General features: G+C 38.2%; 1 protein-coding gene across 1 annotated transcript; it reads left to right on the top strand.

Annotated features, from left to right (window-relative positions):
* The first annotated feature begins 574 nt into the window (after positions 1-574).
* On the top strand, positions 575-11,536 carry CLUL1 (clusterin like 1). The gene is made up of 7 exons (XM_074573604.1): positions 575-677; positions 1,952-2,100; positions 4,622-4,789; positions 6,663-7,107; positions 8,391-8,528; positions 10,026-10,240; positions 11,369-11,536. The coding sequence occupies exons 1-7, from the start codon at positions 575-577 to the stop codon at positions 11,534-11,536; spliced, it is 1,386 nt and encodes a 461-aa protein (XP_074429705.1).
* The last annotated feature ends 2,445 nt before the right edge of the window (positions 11,537-13,981 follow it).

The raw sequence follows: 13,981 nt of genomic DNA, 5'->3' as shown, positions 1-13,981 counted from the left end.
GAATTTCTTTCAATTGCTGATGTGTTCGTTTACAAAATTGATCTAATTGCCAGCTTCTGGGTATATCTATTATGGTGTCTGCTGTATTAAGTGTTATCCTGAAGGACAATGAAAGGATGCATGTTTGGAGACAAGGAAGGGAACAACATTCTAGAAATTTCCCCGTTTAAATTTGGCAATTATGTTTAGCATGGATGCATTTATAATATGAACTAAAAACACAGTGTGAAATGAGTAATTAGTGTGTTTCACAAGGTAGAAAAGGGACAGACTGACCTGCATAAGCTTTCAGTTTTATATATATATGTCCTGATTCTGTTACACCACTGTGCAAACTCAGTGGAATTCATCTAGTTAGTCTGAATAGATAATTACAAATGAGGTCAAGCTTCTTACTCATGTGTTTTCACTAACAGTAGCATTTAGGTGCATGTTACAGATCTCAGAAACTATACTTAAAGTCAAAATTAATGGGAACTTGTATAATACTTAGTAAACATTACACCTAGGCATTTGAGCATCATGAAGATGCTTACATTTAACTGCACCAACCTGCTCCTTTAACAGAAAGAACATGAAGTCCTCTTGGTTGTTTATAATATACGTGCTATGGCTGAACGGACATCAGTGCGCACCGACAAGGCAGGAGGAAATGAATCCCCGGGAAAACCTGAAGCGTATGTATGCTTTTCTTACCAGGGGTCTGCTGGAAGCCCCTGGGCCCAAGTCTCCAATCTCCTGGTGCATTTTGACTTCCATACTCACTGGTGTCAAGAAGATCTGCTTTCATGTGTGGAGCTTTGAAACCATAGCTGACTACATGCATCCACGCACACACAATAGGGAGATAAGAACAACTGGGATAAGACAATAAAAGGATTAACAGTTAAGCATCCCCTTACAAAAAAAGTGTTTACAGCATTTTTATAGGTTATTTGGTCCCTCATAGATCATTAGAATACAAACTGAACCCCAAATTCAATTCAACAGATTTTAAATTATTTTGTTTGTCTAAATAAACTTTGGAAAAGATGGTTATTACAAATAATTGAAATAAAATTATTTACTTTAGGAAAAAGCAGCTATTCTGCATATGCTCACATTTAAGCATGATTTTAATTTGGGGATAGGAATCCCAAGAGGATCTGCCATGACACGTTCCTTTGCTTCAGTCTTTGTTAATAATATTTCTGTAACAAACAAAAAGTTAGGGGAGGGGAAGGAAGATATAAAGGGAGAAATGACTGACGTGCTTTTGTCAGTCTCAGGGTGATGTGTTCTTTTCTTGTTTTGTATAGCTCCGGTGATATTCAGGGTATTTCTGCAAAGGGAACAAATACAGATAAAGGATAGGCAATCATGCAGAGCTTCAAGGTGCAACGTCTGGGCCAACTTAGGCCATTGGGTTGGGTAACCATCTATGGTCATTATTTCATAGGAAGCCTGGAGACTGTATTTTTAAGAAAGTAGATTGAAGGCACCTGTAATCTACATTTTCAAAATGTAAAGGGAAGCTGTCACAGGCTGCTTTCAGATCAAAGATAAATATATAGGTTATATGATTAGAAAACTGATGAGTAATCCTCGGAGATATCCAAAACCCAGGATGAGGTCCTGAGCAACCTGGTCTAGTTGACTGTCCTTTGAACAGGAGGGTTGGGCTCAATGATCTCCAGCCTTAACTGTTCTGGGATTCAGTGATCAGCAGTGGGACAGCTGAGTATATAGCTTGAATTACACACAGCTGATCGCTGGCAAAGGCTCTGGGACAGATTCTTATCTGATGGAAGCTGTCTTGGCTCTGTGTTATTCAGCATTCACTATCTCAAGATTTGGCTCTGCAACTGTAGAGAAACATAGAACTGTTTCATTCTCCCTCATCATCAGTGCATGACAATTTGTGATAGTGTTAAAATCTGATTAAGTCACTGTATAATTTGGCTTTTTTTAGTATTATCTGAAGTTGGAGAGAAGTATGTAGATGAAGAGGTAAAGAAAGCTTTGATTGGTATTAAGCAGATGAAAATTATGATGCAAAAAAATGAAGATAAGCACGTAGATCTGATGAAAACCTTGAAGAAGAGCAGTGAAGAAAAACAGGTAACTTAAGTGCATCTGGATTTTTTTGTTTGTATTTTTGTTAAGATGTGGCTATTTTTAATCAAAGATGAGGCGGGTTGTACATGGATTTATCCTACCTTCTGGAAGTAGTACAGCCCGCCATTGTGCTTAGGCCAATAGGCAACCCAGATGGGATCCCCTGGTGTCTCCCCTTTTCTGGGAAGAATGTAAACCACGTTGTATGTACACTCTGAGCAGCATACATCTCTTTACATGGCCATAGGATTGATAGGAAATCTGCTTCTGCCCCAGAAGAAAACTTTCATGGCATCTCACTGCCTGTCTCCTGGAAGCAGGAGTTAGGACAACAGACATCCTATATCAGCCTGTCAGGAACCTGGATGTTCACATTTCAGAAGAAGTTAAAAAATTAGTTTATATTTGCCAGTTTCTTAAGAAAGAGCTCGCCTGCTGGCAGGACCCTGTCAGACTGAGGCTTCAGCCCTGAGGGAAGCTTTCAGACTGTGCTGGAATAAAGCACTGAACAAGAGCACCGCCTGCCTCACTGACGCCTCTTCCAGATTGTGCGGCTCTTTTGAAAGCTAGAGGTGAAGAGTTTCTGTCTTTCCTCAGAAATACAGCTTTCTAACTAGTGGCATGCTGTTAATTTTTCCCTGTGGCTGAATGTCTAAGTTATTTCTAAAATGAAACTGGAAGAGTGAGCACTAGACAAAATACAGCTGAGTTACCACTAGTTAGCAAGTTACCTTCACTCAGCCCATCCTGGCTGCAAGGGAAAACATGGTGTCTGACACAACTTTCCTTGAGATTTGAGCTCTCTCATTTCATTCTGCAGCTGGGAGGCAACCAGTGGCAGCCTAGGCACAGTCAAACTGATGGTGACCATCATGTGGAGATATGGTTGTTCTGCAGTAAAAGGAGACATTAAATGCTGTATGTAGACTTTGCTTTGGAGGGAGAGCCTGAGCTTTCTGACATCCAGAAGCTAGAGCTGCTGCAACAGCAATGTGTTGAATAAACTATTGCACTTACTGCTTATTTCTAGAAATCCTCTGCTTCACTGAATTCACACCAAGGCAACTGCAAGCAATTTTATAAAGGTCTTTTGTGCGGAAGGTCCAGCAGATCTGCCCTGCATGTCTTTATACACCACAGGCCACAAGATGTTTCCCAGCTTGCTTTGCAAACTTCAGACCTTCAGAAAAATATCAAAGCCACAACTGATAATGTGCTCTGGAGAAAGTACAGGGGATCTGGGGAATTTCCAGTGTCCTAGTGCAATGCCTAGGCTCAGAGCCATGTGCTCAGATGATCCTGAGAAACTGAGATTACTTTATATTTTAAAAAATCCAAAGATCCTAACTATTACTCTCAAAGGAGTTGAAGGAAAATCCCCTCTTGGCCCAACATCTGGTAGATAAACTATTTGTATTAGCAAGCTAAAAAGTACCTGATAGCTTTCTAACATCTTCAGGAACACCAGTACGCTCCCATGATCTACGCTGTTGTTAGCTTTTACTGGATGATTTAATTTACACAGGACTTACATCCATAGCGAGAGTTCATAAAACACTGAATAAATGTATGAGAAAGATCAGAAAATAATTTAACATAGACAATGAAGACCACAGTTACTGTCTCTACCAAGCACATTCTGACAGAAGTTTTCTTTTCTGTGACCCTCTTCCCTATTGAAAAGATGCCAGAATGTAATGAGACTGACCAATTAAAAGGTTTCTGTCATACTTAGGAACAACTTGGAACATCGTTTGGAAACCTAAGCTATTAAAATATCTTGTACTTGCGGAAAGAAATTCACGATGTGCAAGTTGCTTCAATACGAAAAACTCTTCTGTCTTTCCCTTGCCAAGTCTGTTCTAAAATGCCACTTCTGATCTGCTCAGCTCTGTGCTCTACCTGATGAAGAATGATCCAGTAAATAGAAGCAGCATTGTAAAATGCATCTTGTTTCCCTTCAGTATGGAAGGAGTGCCTCACACTTCTCCAAGAGCAGGAAGAAACCCCCTAACTACAGTCTTTGGATTAGTATAATCCCAAACAGAGGAAATGCTATACTTTTACATGTTTCTGCATTAGAGGAAGAGCTTATGTATGGCAAGGACCTAGCCTCATGGAATATCAGTCCCTTAAAGAATAGAGCAGAGCAACAAAAAAGGGCTATTTGTGGAATAGATGAATAGTGCAGATATGATATGGAGAAAAAATTACATGAGTTGAGCACATAACCTTGTGAGAGGTTGAATGCTTCTTGCACAGAAAAATGTGTGGGCTTTTTTCATAACCTCAAAGATCCAGGTAGACTGTAGAGATCCGTTTGGTTTTGTAGGCTTTGCCCTCTGTTTTTCATTTTTCAGTTCCCTCTATTTGTGACTGCAGCTGAGAAGACAACCTACCCTAATGGTTAGGGATTAGCAAAAAATGGAACTATAAATCGCCGAAATGGGTGATGAACACTGGGATAAGTATTTAGAATATTAATCCGAAAATTGCCCTCAACTGAATCTTTTTTCTTACTCAGCAAGCCTTGCGACTTATGGACGAAGTAAAGGAAAGATTAGAAGAAGAAGAAAGACAATGTCAAGCATCCTTGAAAAATTTATGGGATGAATGTGAATCTTGTTTAGAAAGTACCTGCATGAGATATTACACAACTTGCAAACATGGTTTATCAACATTTAGAAGAAAGGTAGGAAGAAATTTTCTATCTGTGAAATAATCTTGAATTCACCTAACAGTTTTAGAGAGAGCACATCTTATTTTCTCAACACCCAGATCTGCCAGTTATTTCAGGTTACTAAAATTAATTTGATTTGGAGTGTCTGGAAATATGAAATCATACGGCAGAGATTACATGCAATTATATTCATTGAAGATTGAGCCAAAATGAGTTCAGTTGCACCCTGGCATGACTCCATTGACACTGATTATTCCCCTGACTCCAACAGAGTCACTCCAGATATACAGCATTGTCTCTCACGGTAGGACTTGCATTAAGATGCTTAATAACTGTTTGTGAAAAATAAAACATAGATTCTTTATGGTCCATCTGAAAATCGGCAGAATAAAAACTGTAGATATACTTAGCAAAATTCCATCAGAAAAAATCACCTACTAATACAACATCATTCTTTCCTATATTTATTTTATTTTAAATCTACTCTTTAAGTAACAAAACCACTTTAAAAGGCTTAACTGTTTTTTAATAAAGGAAACTGTCAGCAAAGGAGATTCCCCTAATTCTACCAGAAACTTTCCTGGCTGGCATGTTATTATTACAAGACTTAACAAAATTGTAATCCCATTTTTTATTTGGGCATATGCTTTAAGTGCAACTTAACCACTGAAACTTTGCAATTACTGCTCTTGAAATTTTACCCAGATTACTTAACTTTCACATCCCCCGGCACTGAAATATATGATAACTTAAAAATTAAATGTGGTGTGTTTCAGAAGCGACAAGCTTTAGAGCAAAGGTGTTTAACATTTATGCATATTCTTAAAATTATTCAGGCAAAAATGTGGAAGATATTAAATTTAAGACTACTGGTGATACTTTGGGCTTTTTAGATACCTCTCATGGATACCTTAAATGTTTCTCTTGGAATTTCAAGAGTCTGTGGATGTCAGATTGAAATTACTGCAGTAAAAGTTACATGCTGCACTGTCACTGTCATTGACCCTCTTGGTAACTTCCTCAGGGAGCTATATGGTTTCTTTGAAGCATTCAAAGTAAGAAATCTGTTGTGACCTAAATCTCTTTCAAAAAAGAGGACAAAGACGATAGCTGTGGCTGATGACACACAGGCAGCAGGGGCAATACTGACTAAGGCTGTTCCTGCAGTGCTGTTTCACAATCTTCTGAGCTGCACTAGCGGTCAGATCAAGCCACTGATTTGATTTTTTTTTTTGAAAGGTATATGTATGTGTAGGTGTATGTACTCGGCAGGGTGTTTCTTAACCCACACCAGTTTTCTAATGCCATGAAGCGCAACTCCACAAAACATTGCATCTGCTCAGGCGAAGGTAGCATGTTAAAGCACTGAGCAAAGCAGAGTGGACACCCAGTCTCTTCCATCATCAAACCACGGACTCAGGGCCACTGCTTCATTGATTTTAATGGGCTTCAGTTTGCAGAAGCATGCGAGGACTTGGCCACTGGTGAGAGAGGGTAGGGTGTTTGCAGATCACAGCAAGAACAATTGCCTTCTGTTCCCTCCACTGCACATAAGTACCACAGAAATGTTTCCAAGATAAAGTCCAAATTGTTTGTTGGAAGAAACCCAAACGCCGATACTAACTTTGAGCCTCCACAGATTAACGGGCAACTGGCAACCCTTTTACTCCAGATCTGATTTGGAGCTAATGATTTAGACTGAATGTACTTTCACTCTTTAGAGTCTAGTGTCTTAAATTACTTTGGAGAGTATGCTGTGTTTGCAGTTATTAAGAGGGCATTGTTTCTATGGATATTTGAAAGAGAAAAAATAGAGCTTACTTTCCTGAGAGATGAAAAACTGTTTACTTGTCAAGCAGCTGATCTAGCTCTTTTTTATACACAGGTTGAAGATTTTTTGAGGAAAATACCTCCACTCATTTTTACTTTTCATGAGGATCAAGGAAAAGACATCCAGTTTAATGAAAAGCCTGAGAAAGAGGATACCCAGCTAGTAAAAATGGAAAATCTATTTAGCCAACTATTATCAGACATGGGCTCAATATTTGACAGAAGTTTCATTTTTTTTAAGCAGATGCAAAAAGAATTTGACCAGTCTTTTCAGGCGTATTTCATGTCTGATCTGAACTTGAATGAGTCCCCCAGCATGCCAGCTTTACCTGAGGACACCACCAGAAATGACGGCTCACAGAAAGGCTGGGGTATACCTGGCTTCTTACAGACAATTTTTGATTTCAGCAGGACAGTGTTTGAAGGTGTCAGTGAGGTGATTACTGAAGTATTTGACGAATACAGAAATAGTAGAAGAGATGTGCCAGAACAAGCCAAAGGTAAGTGTTAGATAATGAAAATTATCTAATGACAACTGCATTGTCAATAATATCAAATCCCTCGGGATTGCTAAACTATGGTAGGGATTCAGTTTGAGTTATGTTGGTGTGAGATACGGTATGGAAGCTCTGGAGGCTTTCTTGGTTAAACAGGCATGGGTCAAGGATAACTTTATCAGGTAAATTAAAAGGTACAAATCACCTAGAAATCTCAAAGAAATGTCACAGGGGGACTTAAGGGTCCTACACAGCCTGATTTTCACAGCAATTCTCAAAGCATTTGCAAGAGTTCCTCAGGAGCACTTGAATTCATGACGGACGCGGGTTTCCATAAGGCTGACTGACAGGTCTGATCCCAGCATTTGTCAGGATATGATATGTATCATATCATATTGACACGTCACCAATTCTAAAACATTAGAGTAATTCTGTGACACGTCAAGGCATATCCCTGCCCTTGTCAAAAGACACTAAGCTCAGGCAGACAGGTGCCAGCCCTGCTCTAGGCTTCCACTGCAATGCAACGTGCCAATCAAACCCAGGCCAGCCATCAGGTTTTCTAGGGACCAGAAAAATCCTGGGCATAACTTGGTTTCAGGTGATGATAACTCTCAATAGAGGAGACAACCCTCAATCACCTTTTGGAATACAAATAAGCCTTATCCTTCGTATCTTACAAATGCAAACAGAAAAACAAGCATCATTCAAATACGTGCTGGTGCCTATCTCTAAGGAGATCACAGTAAGGACATGCCATAAGTCTGAGTGGTAGGGGACACAACCACTATATGGTCATCAGGAAATATAAACTTAAGTGATTCTACAACCGCTTTTTTTAATTTTTCGTGTATCTTGGCTCATGTTACCTCAGAAATAAGCTTTGGTACTGTGCTCTCATCTAGCTGTACATGATGATGAAACATCTGGACTTCTAAGGGTCAAAAAGATCTTATCAGAACTCACATGTTTTAGAAATAATGTGTAATAATAGCAATTGTTTGGCTATTAGTGGGGAATACACTACTATGCCTTTATAAGGGAATATACTTTTGTGGCATGAATTCCTTGAAAGAAAACATGATTTGTATCTTCTGACTTCTACTTTTTAATGTTTTATTCCTTTTTTTTTCTTTTTTTGGGGGGAAGGGGCAGAAGGGGTTTATGCCAGATATTTTGGATTAAGGCAAGAAATTATATTCTAGCACACGGAGAAGGTAACAAACGTCTATTTATCAAGACCCTAAGCTTAATGGCCGTCTAAAATTATGGTGACTTCATTCTAGATCCCGACAGAAGTGGCATGTTCTCAAAGATTGGATCAGGGCGCCATAGGCTTCTGTGCAGGGAGCTTCGGGAGAACTCCTCTGGATGCCCACAGTTTCATGAGAGATGTCAGAAATGTCAAGACAATCTTTTGCATGGTAAATAGCTATTTTCTGATTTTTTTCCTGTAATGCATTGATAACTGGTTTGCAGATTTTGAGGCTGTCATTTTCCACTGTGCTGTTTCCATATTTTTGGAATTAACATTGAGTCACTGAATTTCTTCTCAGTAACTACCGATACAAATGCTATTCCTCATTCCAGATGATTTCAATTACCTTTCCCCACTGTCTCCACAGAGTGTCAGTATAACTCAGTTGTTAACATACCGCTGGAGGTCCAAAGAGACTTTCTGCACTCCATAACAAAATACCTATATATTCTGTTGGAGTTGCCATCCTGCAGCGAAGCAAGAGGCCAGGTAGTAATCCTGCCTGGGTTCAGAAGTGCCAAGCAGAAAGTGAGGAGAAGCTCCAACTCCTGACACTCGCTTCTCCTGCAGACATCCAGATGTAACGTCAGGTAGCATTCCGCTCCTCACAAGGAAAACAAGAGCTGAACAGCCTGCAATTACTCTTTGTCGAACCATGTCAGCAAACAGGGCTGACATAACGGACAAAAAGGGGACTGCTTGTCAGTATGTAAGGAGATGCACTCCCCATTGGCACCTGGAAAAAATTGAGACTGCATCACCTAGAACTGCTCTCAGGACTCCCACCGCACATAGCACATCCATTTCCAGAATTATTTAAGTCTTAAAAGCCACAGAATATGCTTAAACCCAAATGTCTTCAGAATATCTCCAATGCGGCAAATATTAATGATCCGATGATACATTTTGAAAAGAATATCAGACCACTTCCATCTCACTAAAAATGTCTTTTTGTCTACAACTGTCTATTACAGATAACAATTTCTATCTGTGGTTACTGTACTATCAGCCTGAAAGGGTCCCTTGACAGTCCTATTTGACACGGAATAAATTGAATTTTTCCACAGTAATTTTTGTATAGGTTTAATATAATATTCTTGTTTAAAATCTGCATTTTACTAAAGAAAAAACCAGCAATCTCCAGTTCTGAATTCATGGTAGATGATACTAGTCAGATACTAATGTCTATCTATTGTTAGATAAATATTAGGCCTTAACACTCAACAGGAACACTAACATACATTACAGGCTTTCTTCTAATAACCTAAATACTTGGAAGGACTGATAATGGAATATAAGCAATTAAAAGATACCGTGTAAGGGGATTGTGAAGTTCCTATATGTAAAATTTACCAGCTCTTATTTAGCATAACAGAAAATCTATTGCCATGAAATATTATATAAACCTTAAAGTACTTGGTAAGTCATTATAATACAGCAAATGGGATAATTAATCCATTTAGCCATTATAAGCCTACACTAAATCTATCAGTATAGGCCAGCAAGAATTACTTCTTTTTTTTTTAAGCATTATTTAAACACCAACCCAAAACATGCCCCCTTGCTAGACTTTTTTACAGTTTTCTATACTTCAGATAGAAAAGATGAAGTACAAGACATACTACTTTCCTAGAAGTTTCATGCTGGCTGTCTTTTCTAACAGACTGCCCCAATGTTCCTGAACTGCACATCAAGTTTGATGAAGCCTTTAAACTGGTTAATCTCTCGGGGGAACAGTATGAGCAGATTCTCCAGGTGGTTCAGCATCATACAGAAGACACTTCGTACTTGTTGAACAAAATGAAAGAAAGGTTTGGGTGGGTGTCTGAGTTATCCAATATGACCATCGGACCAGAAAATATTTTCAATATAGTTAAGGTAAGGGTTATCTTCCAAAGGGAACTACTGCACAGTGCTGTCTTTGACCTATGCTTTGCTCATACTTACGCTCTTGGGGATTGTGGATGTTTGTACACATGTAATGTTTGGGGTTTTACAACACAAAATTCCTACTCATCTTGCTTTTATGTATGCTTGATAATCCCTCGAAACTCCAGAGATTAGAAACTCTTTTCCTCTAAATCCTTTTAGCCTGATGGATGGCTCACAGGCTAACCTGAACCACTGTCTGATAGGAGCAAATTGACACTAGCAGCTTTGACTGACCTCAGATTACCTTCCCAGATAAATTTCACTGTACCAGTCAAATCCTTATTGGAGCACTGAATATCTAGCTATATGTCTATGTTTGTACCTGTATGTCCCAAAACTCAAAGAAGGCAAATATTACGCAGGTTATTGCAGTGGAAGCTGCATATCTTTAACAGCATCTGTCAATACTCCAATAAATACATCACGATTAACTGTATGTGGCACACAAGAGTATAACCAAGGTAAATTCAATCCATTTTCCTGGGCAAGGGAGAAATCTTATTCCCCCTCCCAACTCAGAAATCCAACGTACTACTATTACTACAAAACTTTATATGAAATGATTGTGCAATCCACCAAAAATCACAAAATCAGGAACAAGGGGACAGGCAATAGTTAAGCACACTTTCCCAACTGAGTCTGAGCTATCTGCTCTAGAAAAATAAAGCTATAGAACTAAGTCTGGCTTGGAAAAACACATAGGAAGGAATAATTTCAATCACACAACCTTTGTCTCAAAACTTTGAAATTAGTGGGACAACTCACACACAGGTTTTCATTAGGAGATCAGAAAGTCTTTATAGATGTATACATGGTATAAATATTAACCTGCAGTTCTTTAATATGGTCTTGCAGTGCCATGTCAGCTTTTCCCACCGCCTACAATAAGCTTTGGCATAAATTCAGACACCCACTGTCTCCTCAGAAGAAAGTAATTTAAAGAAAGTAGAAAAGTCTGAAATATTCCTCTCTTTAATTTTCCCCTTTTAAAGACAGTAGGCGCAGCACGTATAAACAAAACTGAAAGTATCCAGTAGTTCATAGTGTCTAAAGTATTGATTTGTTCTCTTCTAGGTGGTACCCGGGGATCCTTCTGGTAAAAATGAAACCGTGGTAGACGTGAATATTCTGACTTCACCTACTTTTACCATTAAAGTTCCTCCCAACTTAGACACAAAGAGTGCTGAATTCATTGAATACATAGCTGGGAAAGCACTGCAACTATATAAGCAGAATTTTTAAGTGGTAAGTTCATTCTTTCTCCTTTCATAGAGAACGCGAGTCTTTATAAGAAGTGTTTACATCGCAATAAACTTGAGTTGGCACAGGATTCAGTCACGGTATATTTGAGACCGTCTCCTCAGAAATGACACATTGATTGAGAGACAAACACAAGCATTATGGAAAACAAAAACAAATGCTCAATGTTCTAGCCTGCAAAACACAGACATGATATTAAAAGACTTGACTTATTTAACTGTGAAACCCTCAATCTTTAAGTAACATCTGGGATGAGGTAATGTGATGATAAATGTTCCTTCAGAAAAGAATTGCCTCACAACCACAGTGCAGAGCCTTGGCATCGGAAACCACGTCTTTGTGTTCATTAATCACGAATGAACTGGAATTACCACTATTCATTATGTTTTTTATTTTAGGCGGTGTTTAAGAGCATGCTCTTTGTTATTTTTTATGATGTAGGACTGCAAAGTTAGAATCAGCACCAGGACTTGAAAGAGGTGTCTTACCATAACATTTTCCCATTAGCAGTGCTCTGCTTAGACTAAGTGTTAACAGTGTCCGCAGTTTACTCGCAGAAATGTGCACAAAAAGATCCTTCTCATGGAATTGTAACCATTTTTGCAGAAAGGGCTCACAGAGGCCTCTCTCCATGCTTAAGAGATTTCCAGATGGAGAGGGAAGAACCAGGCAGAGAGGCGGGGGAAAAGAGCACTTTGTATTCTCTAACCCCACAGGGAATCTCCAGGAAAGATGGGGTAGTTTCAGGTGGCATCATGCTGCTGTGAAATTATGTGTATATTATATTTAAAAAAGAAACTTTTAAAAGAGTATTTATAAACATATAAAATAAAATGTTCATCACAGTTTCTCTACAGTTTTCCTTCAAAATTCTCTGTAATTTCTATGCAGTTATTGATGATATATACTATTTCAGATCACGTAAGACTGATCTTCAAGGCCTAATGTGACAAGATTAATTTACTTAGTCTGATTATGATTTTTAGCCTCAATCTTAGTCTGATTCTTCTGTGCAACGTATATTGTGTAGCCATTTCATACCCAAGAAAACTGAGTGGCATTGATTTCCAATTGACGATACCATTTTACTTTCAGTTTCCACAAGATTCAGGGTACATGAAAGAGTGATGAAAGCAAAGAGTTAAAACTTGGAAACATCTACAAGAAGGGAAAAAGAGAAAAAAAAATAATCTGTTTCCGTCTGGTTTTTATGTTGCGTATGTTTCCACAGCAGGGCACTGATACATTCCCCATACACTTATTTTTCTAACATCTTTTTCTCAGTCCAAAACCAAAATGTTTAATCACCTTTTTTTTTTTTCTCCTAGGAAAGAAGATGTGTGAAATCTTTCTTCCTGAAATCCAGTAATCCAATATTCTTTAGGTGAAAAACCCCTAAGCTCAACATACAGCTAATTGTTAAATGACTATGATTAAAATAGTTGCATATAAATAAAATTTTGCTTAGTAAATACTGTGACATATGAGCTAGCAACCGACGACTGTAGAAATCTTTTAATTCAAAACCAAATTCAAATCTATTTTAATATTCATTTATTTCAAAAAGATGTTATTTATGTTGTAAATTAGGTAATCTTTGATAACCAGCTATGGCCCTGGTTGTGCAAAGATTTAAGGAAATAATCAGCTGTAAGCATACAAATAATTCCTATTTGCATACTTAAATTCCAGCACATTCTTAAGCCTTTTCAAGATTGGTCCCTACAGATGTTGCACATTCAGCTAAGTCTGAATCAACCAGATTTCCATATGCATGTAGCATATTATTTTCCAATGAAAATGTTCCATTTCTTCTTCTAGTTGCTTTTGATGTTTATCTTGTACATTAAATGACTTTTCTGAATATGCAGTAATGCGTAACTCTTCTGCCTTTGGCATTTCTTACTTGTAGTTCGCCTCTGGAGTCATAATTAACAGGGAAACCTTTATCAGAAAAGATGTTTGTTTTTTCCTAAATTATACACATTAGCTTGCAAGGGTATTTGCAAGTTACAATAAAGGTTAAGAACGGATATATCTCTTAGTTAGAAGCAGAGCTCTAGGTGGATTGGTTTCATTTGCTATGCCTGGTATTTCTATGCATTTTTTACACGCTGTTATATTCACCATTTCCAACTGTGTCTCTGCTAAATAAATTGTATTCATTTCAAAGTGTACAAAACTATCTAGATTAGGTATGAGTACAGAAAAATAACCATACCCTAATTATACCATACCTTTTCCTTCTATACATGCAAGTAAGTATACACATTTATACCAGAAAAAGGCCATTTCATTGTTTCAATTAGTGGGACGGATATGTTTTCCTGCCTGCTGTAAGGAGAAGTAGCATTTTCTAGTGCACAGTCTTCTAGTTGCATTCAACCTCCATGACACATGCCTTAGAGGCTCCTAATCATGAGGGAT

The sequence above is a fragment of the Larus michahellis genome, chromosome 2 (assembly GCF_964199755.1).
Source record: "Larus michahellis chromosome 2, bLarMic1.1, whole genome shotgun sequence".
Classification (NCBI taxonomy): Eukaryota; Metazoa; Chordata; class Aves; order Charadriiformes; family Laridae; genus Larus; species Larus michahellis.
This window is presented reverse-complemented; position numbering and strand designations above follow the sequence as displayed.

Coding starts and splice junctions, on each gene's coding strand:
- CLUL1 (XM_074573604.1), top strand. CDS start 575: ATGAAGTCCTCTTGGTTGTTTATAATATACGTGCTATGGCTGAACGGA. Junction 678..1,951: donor TCCCCGGGAAAACCTGAAGC/GTATGTATGCTT, acceptor GGCTTTTTTTAG/TATTATCTGAAGTTGGAGAG. Junction 7,108..8,390: donor TGTGCCAGAACAAGCCAAAG/GTAAGTGTTAGA, acceptor ACTTCATTCTAG/ATCCCGACAGAAGTGGCATG.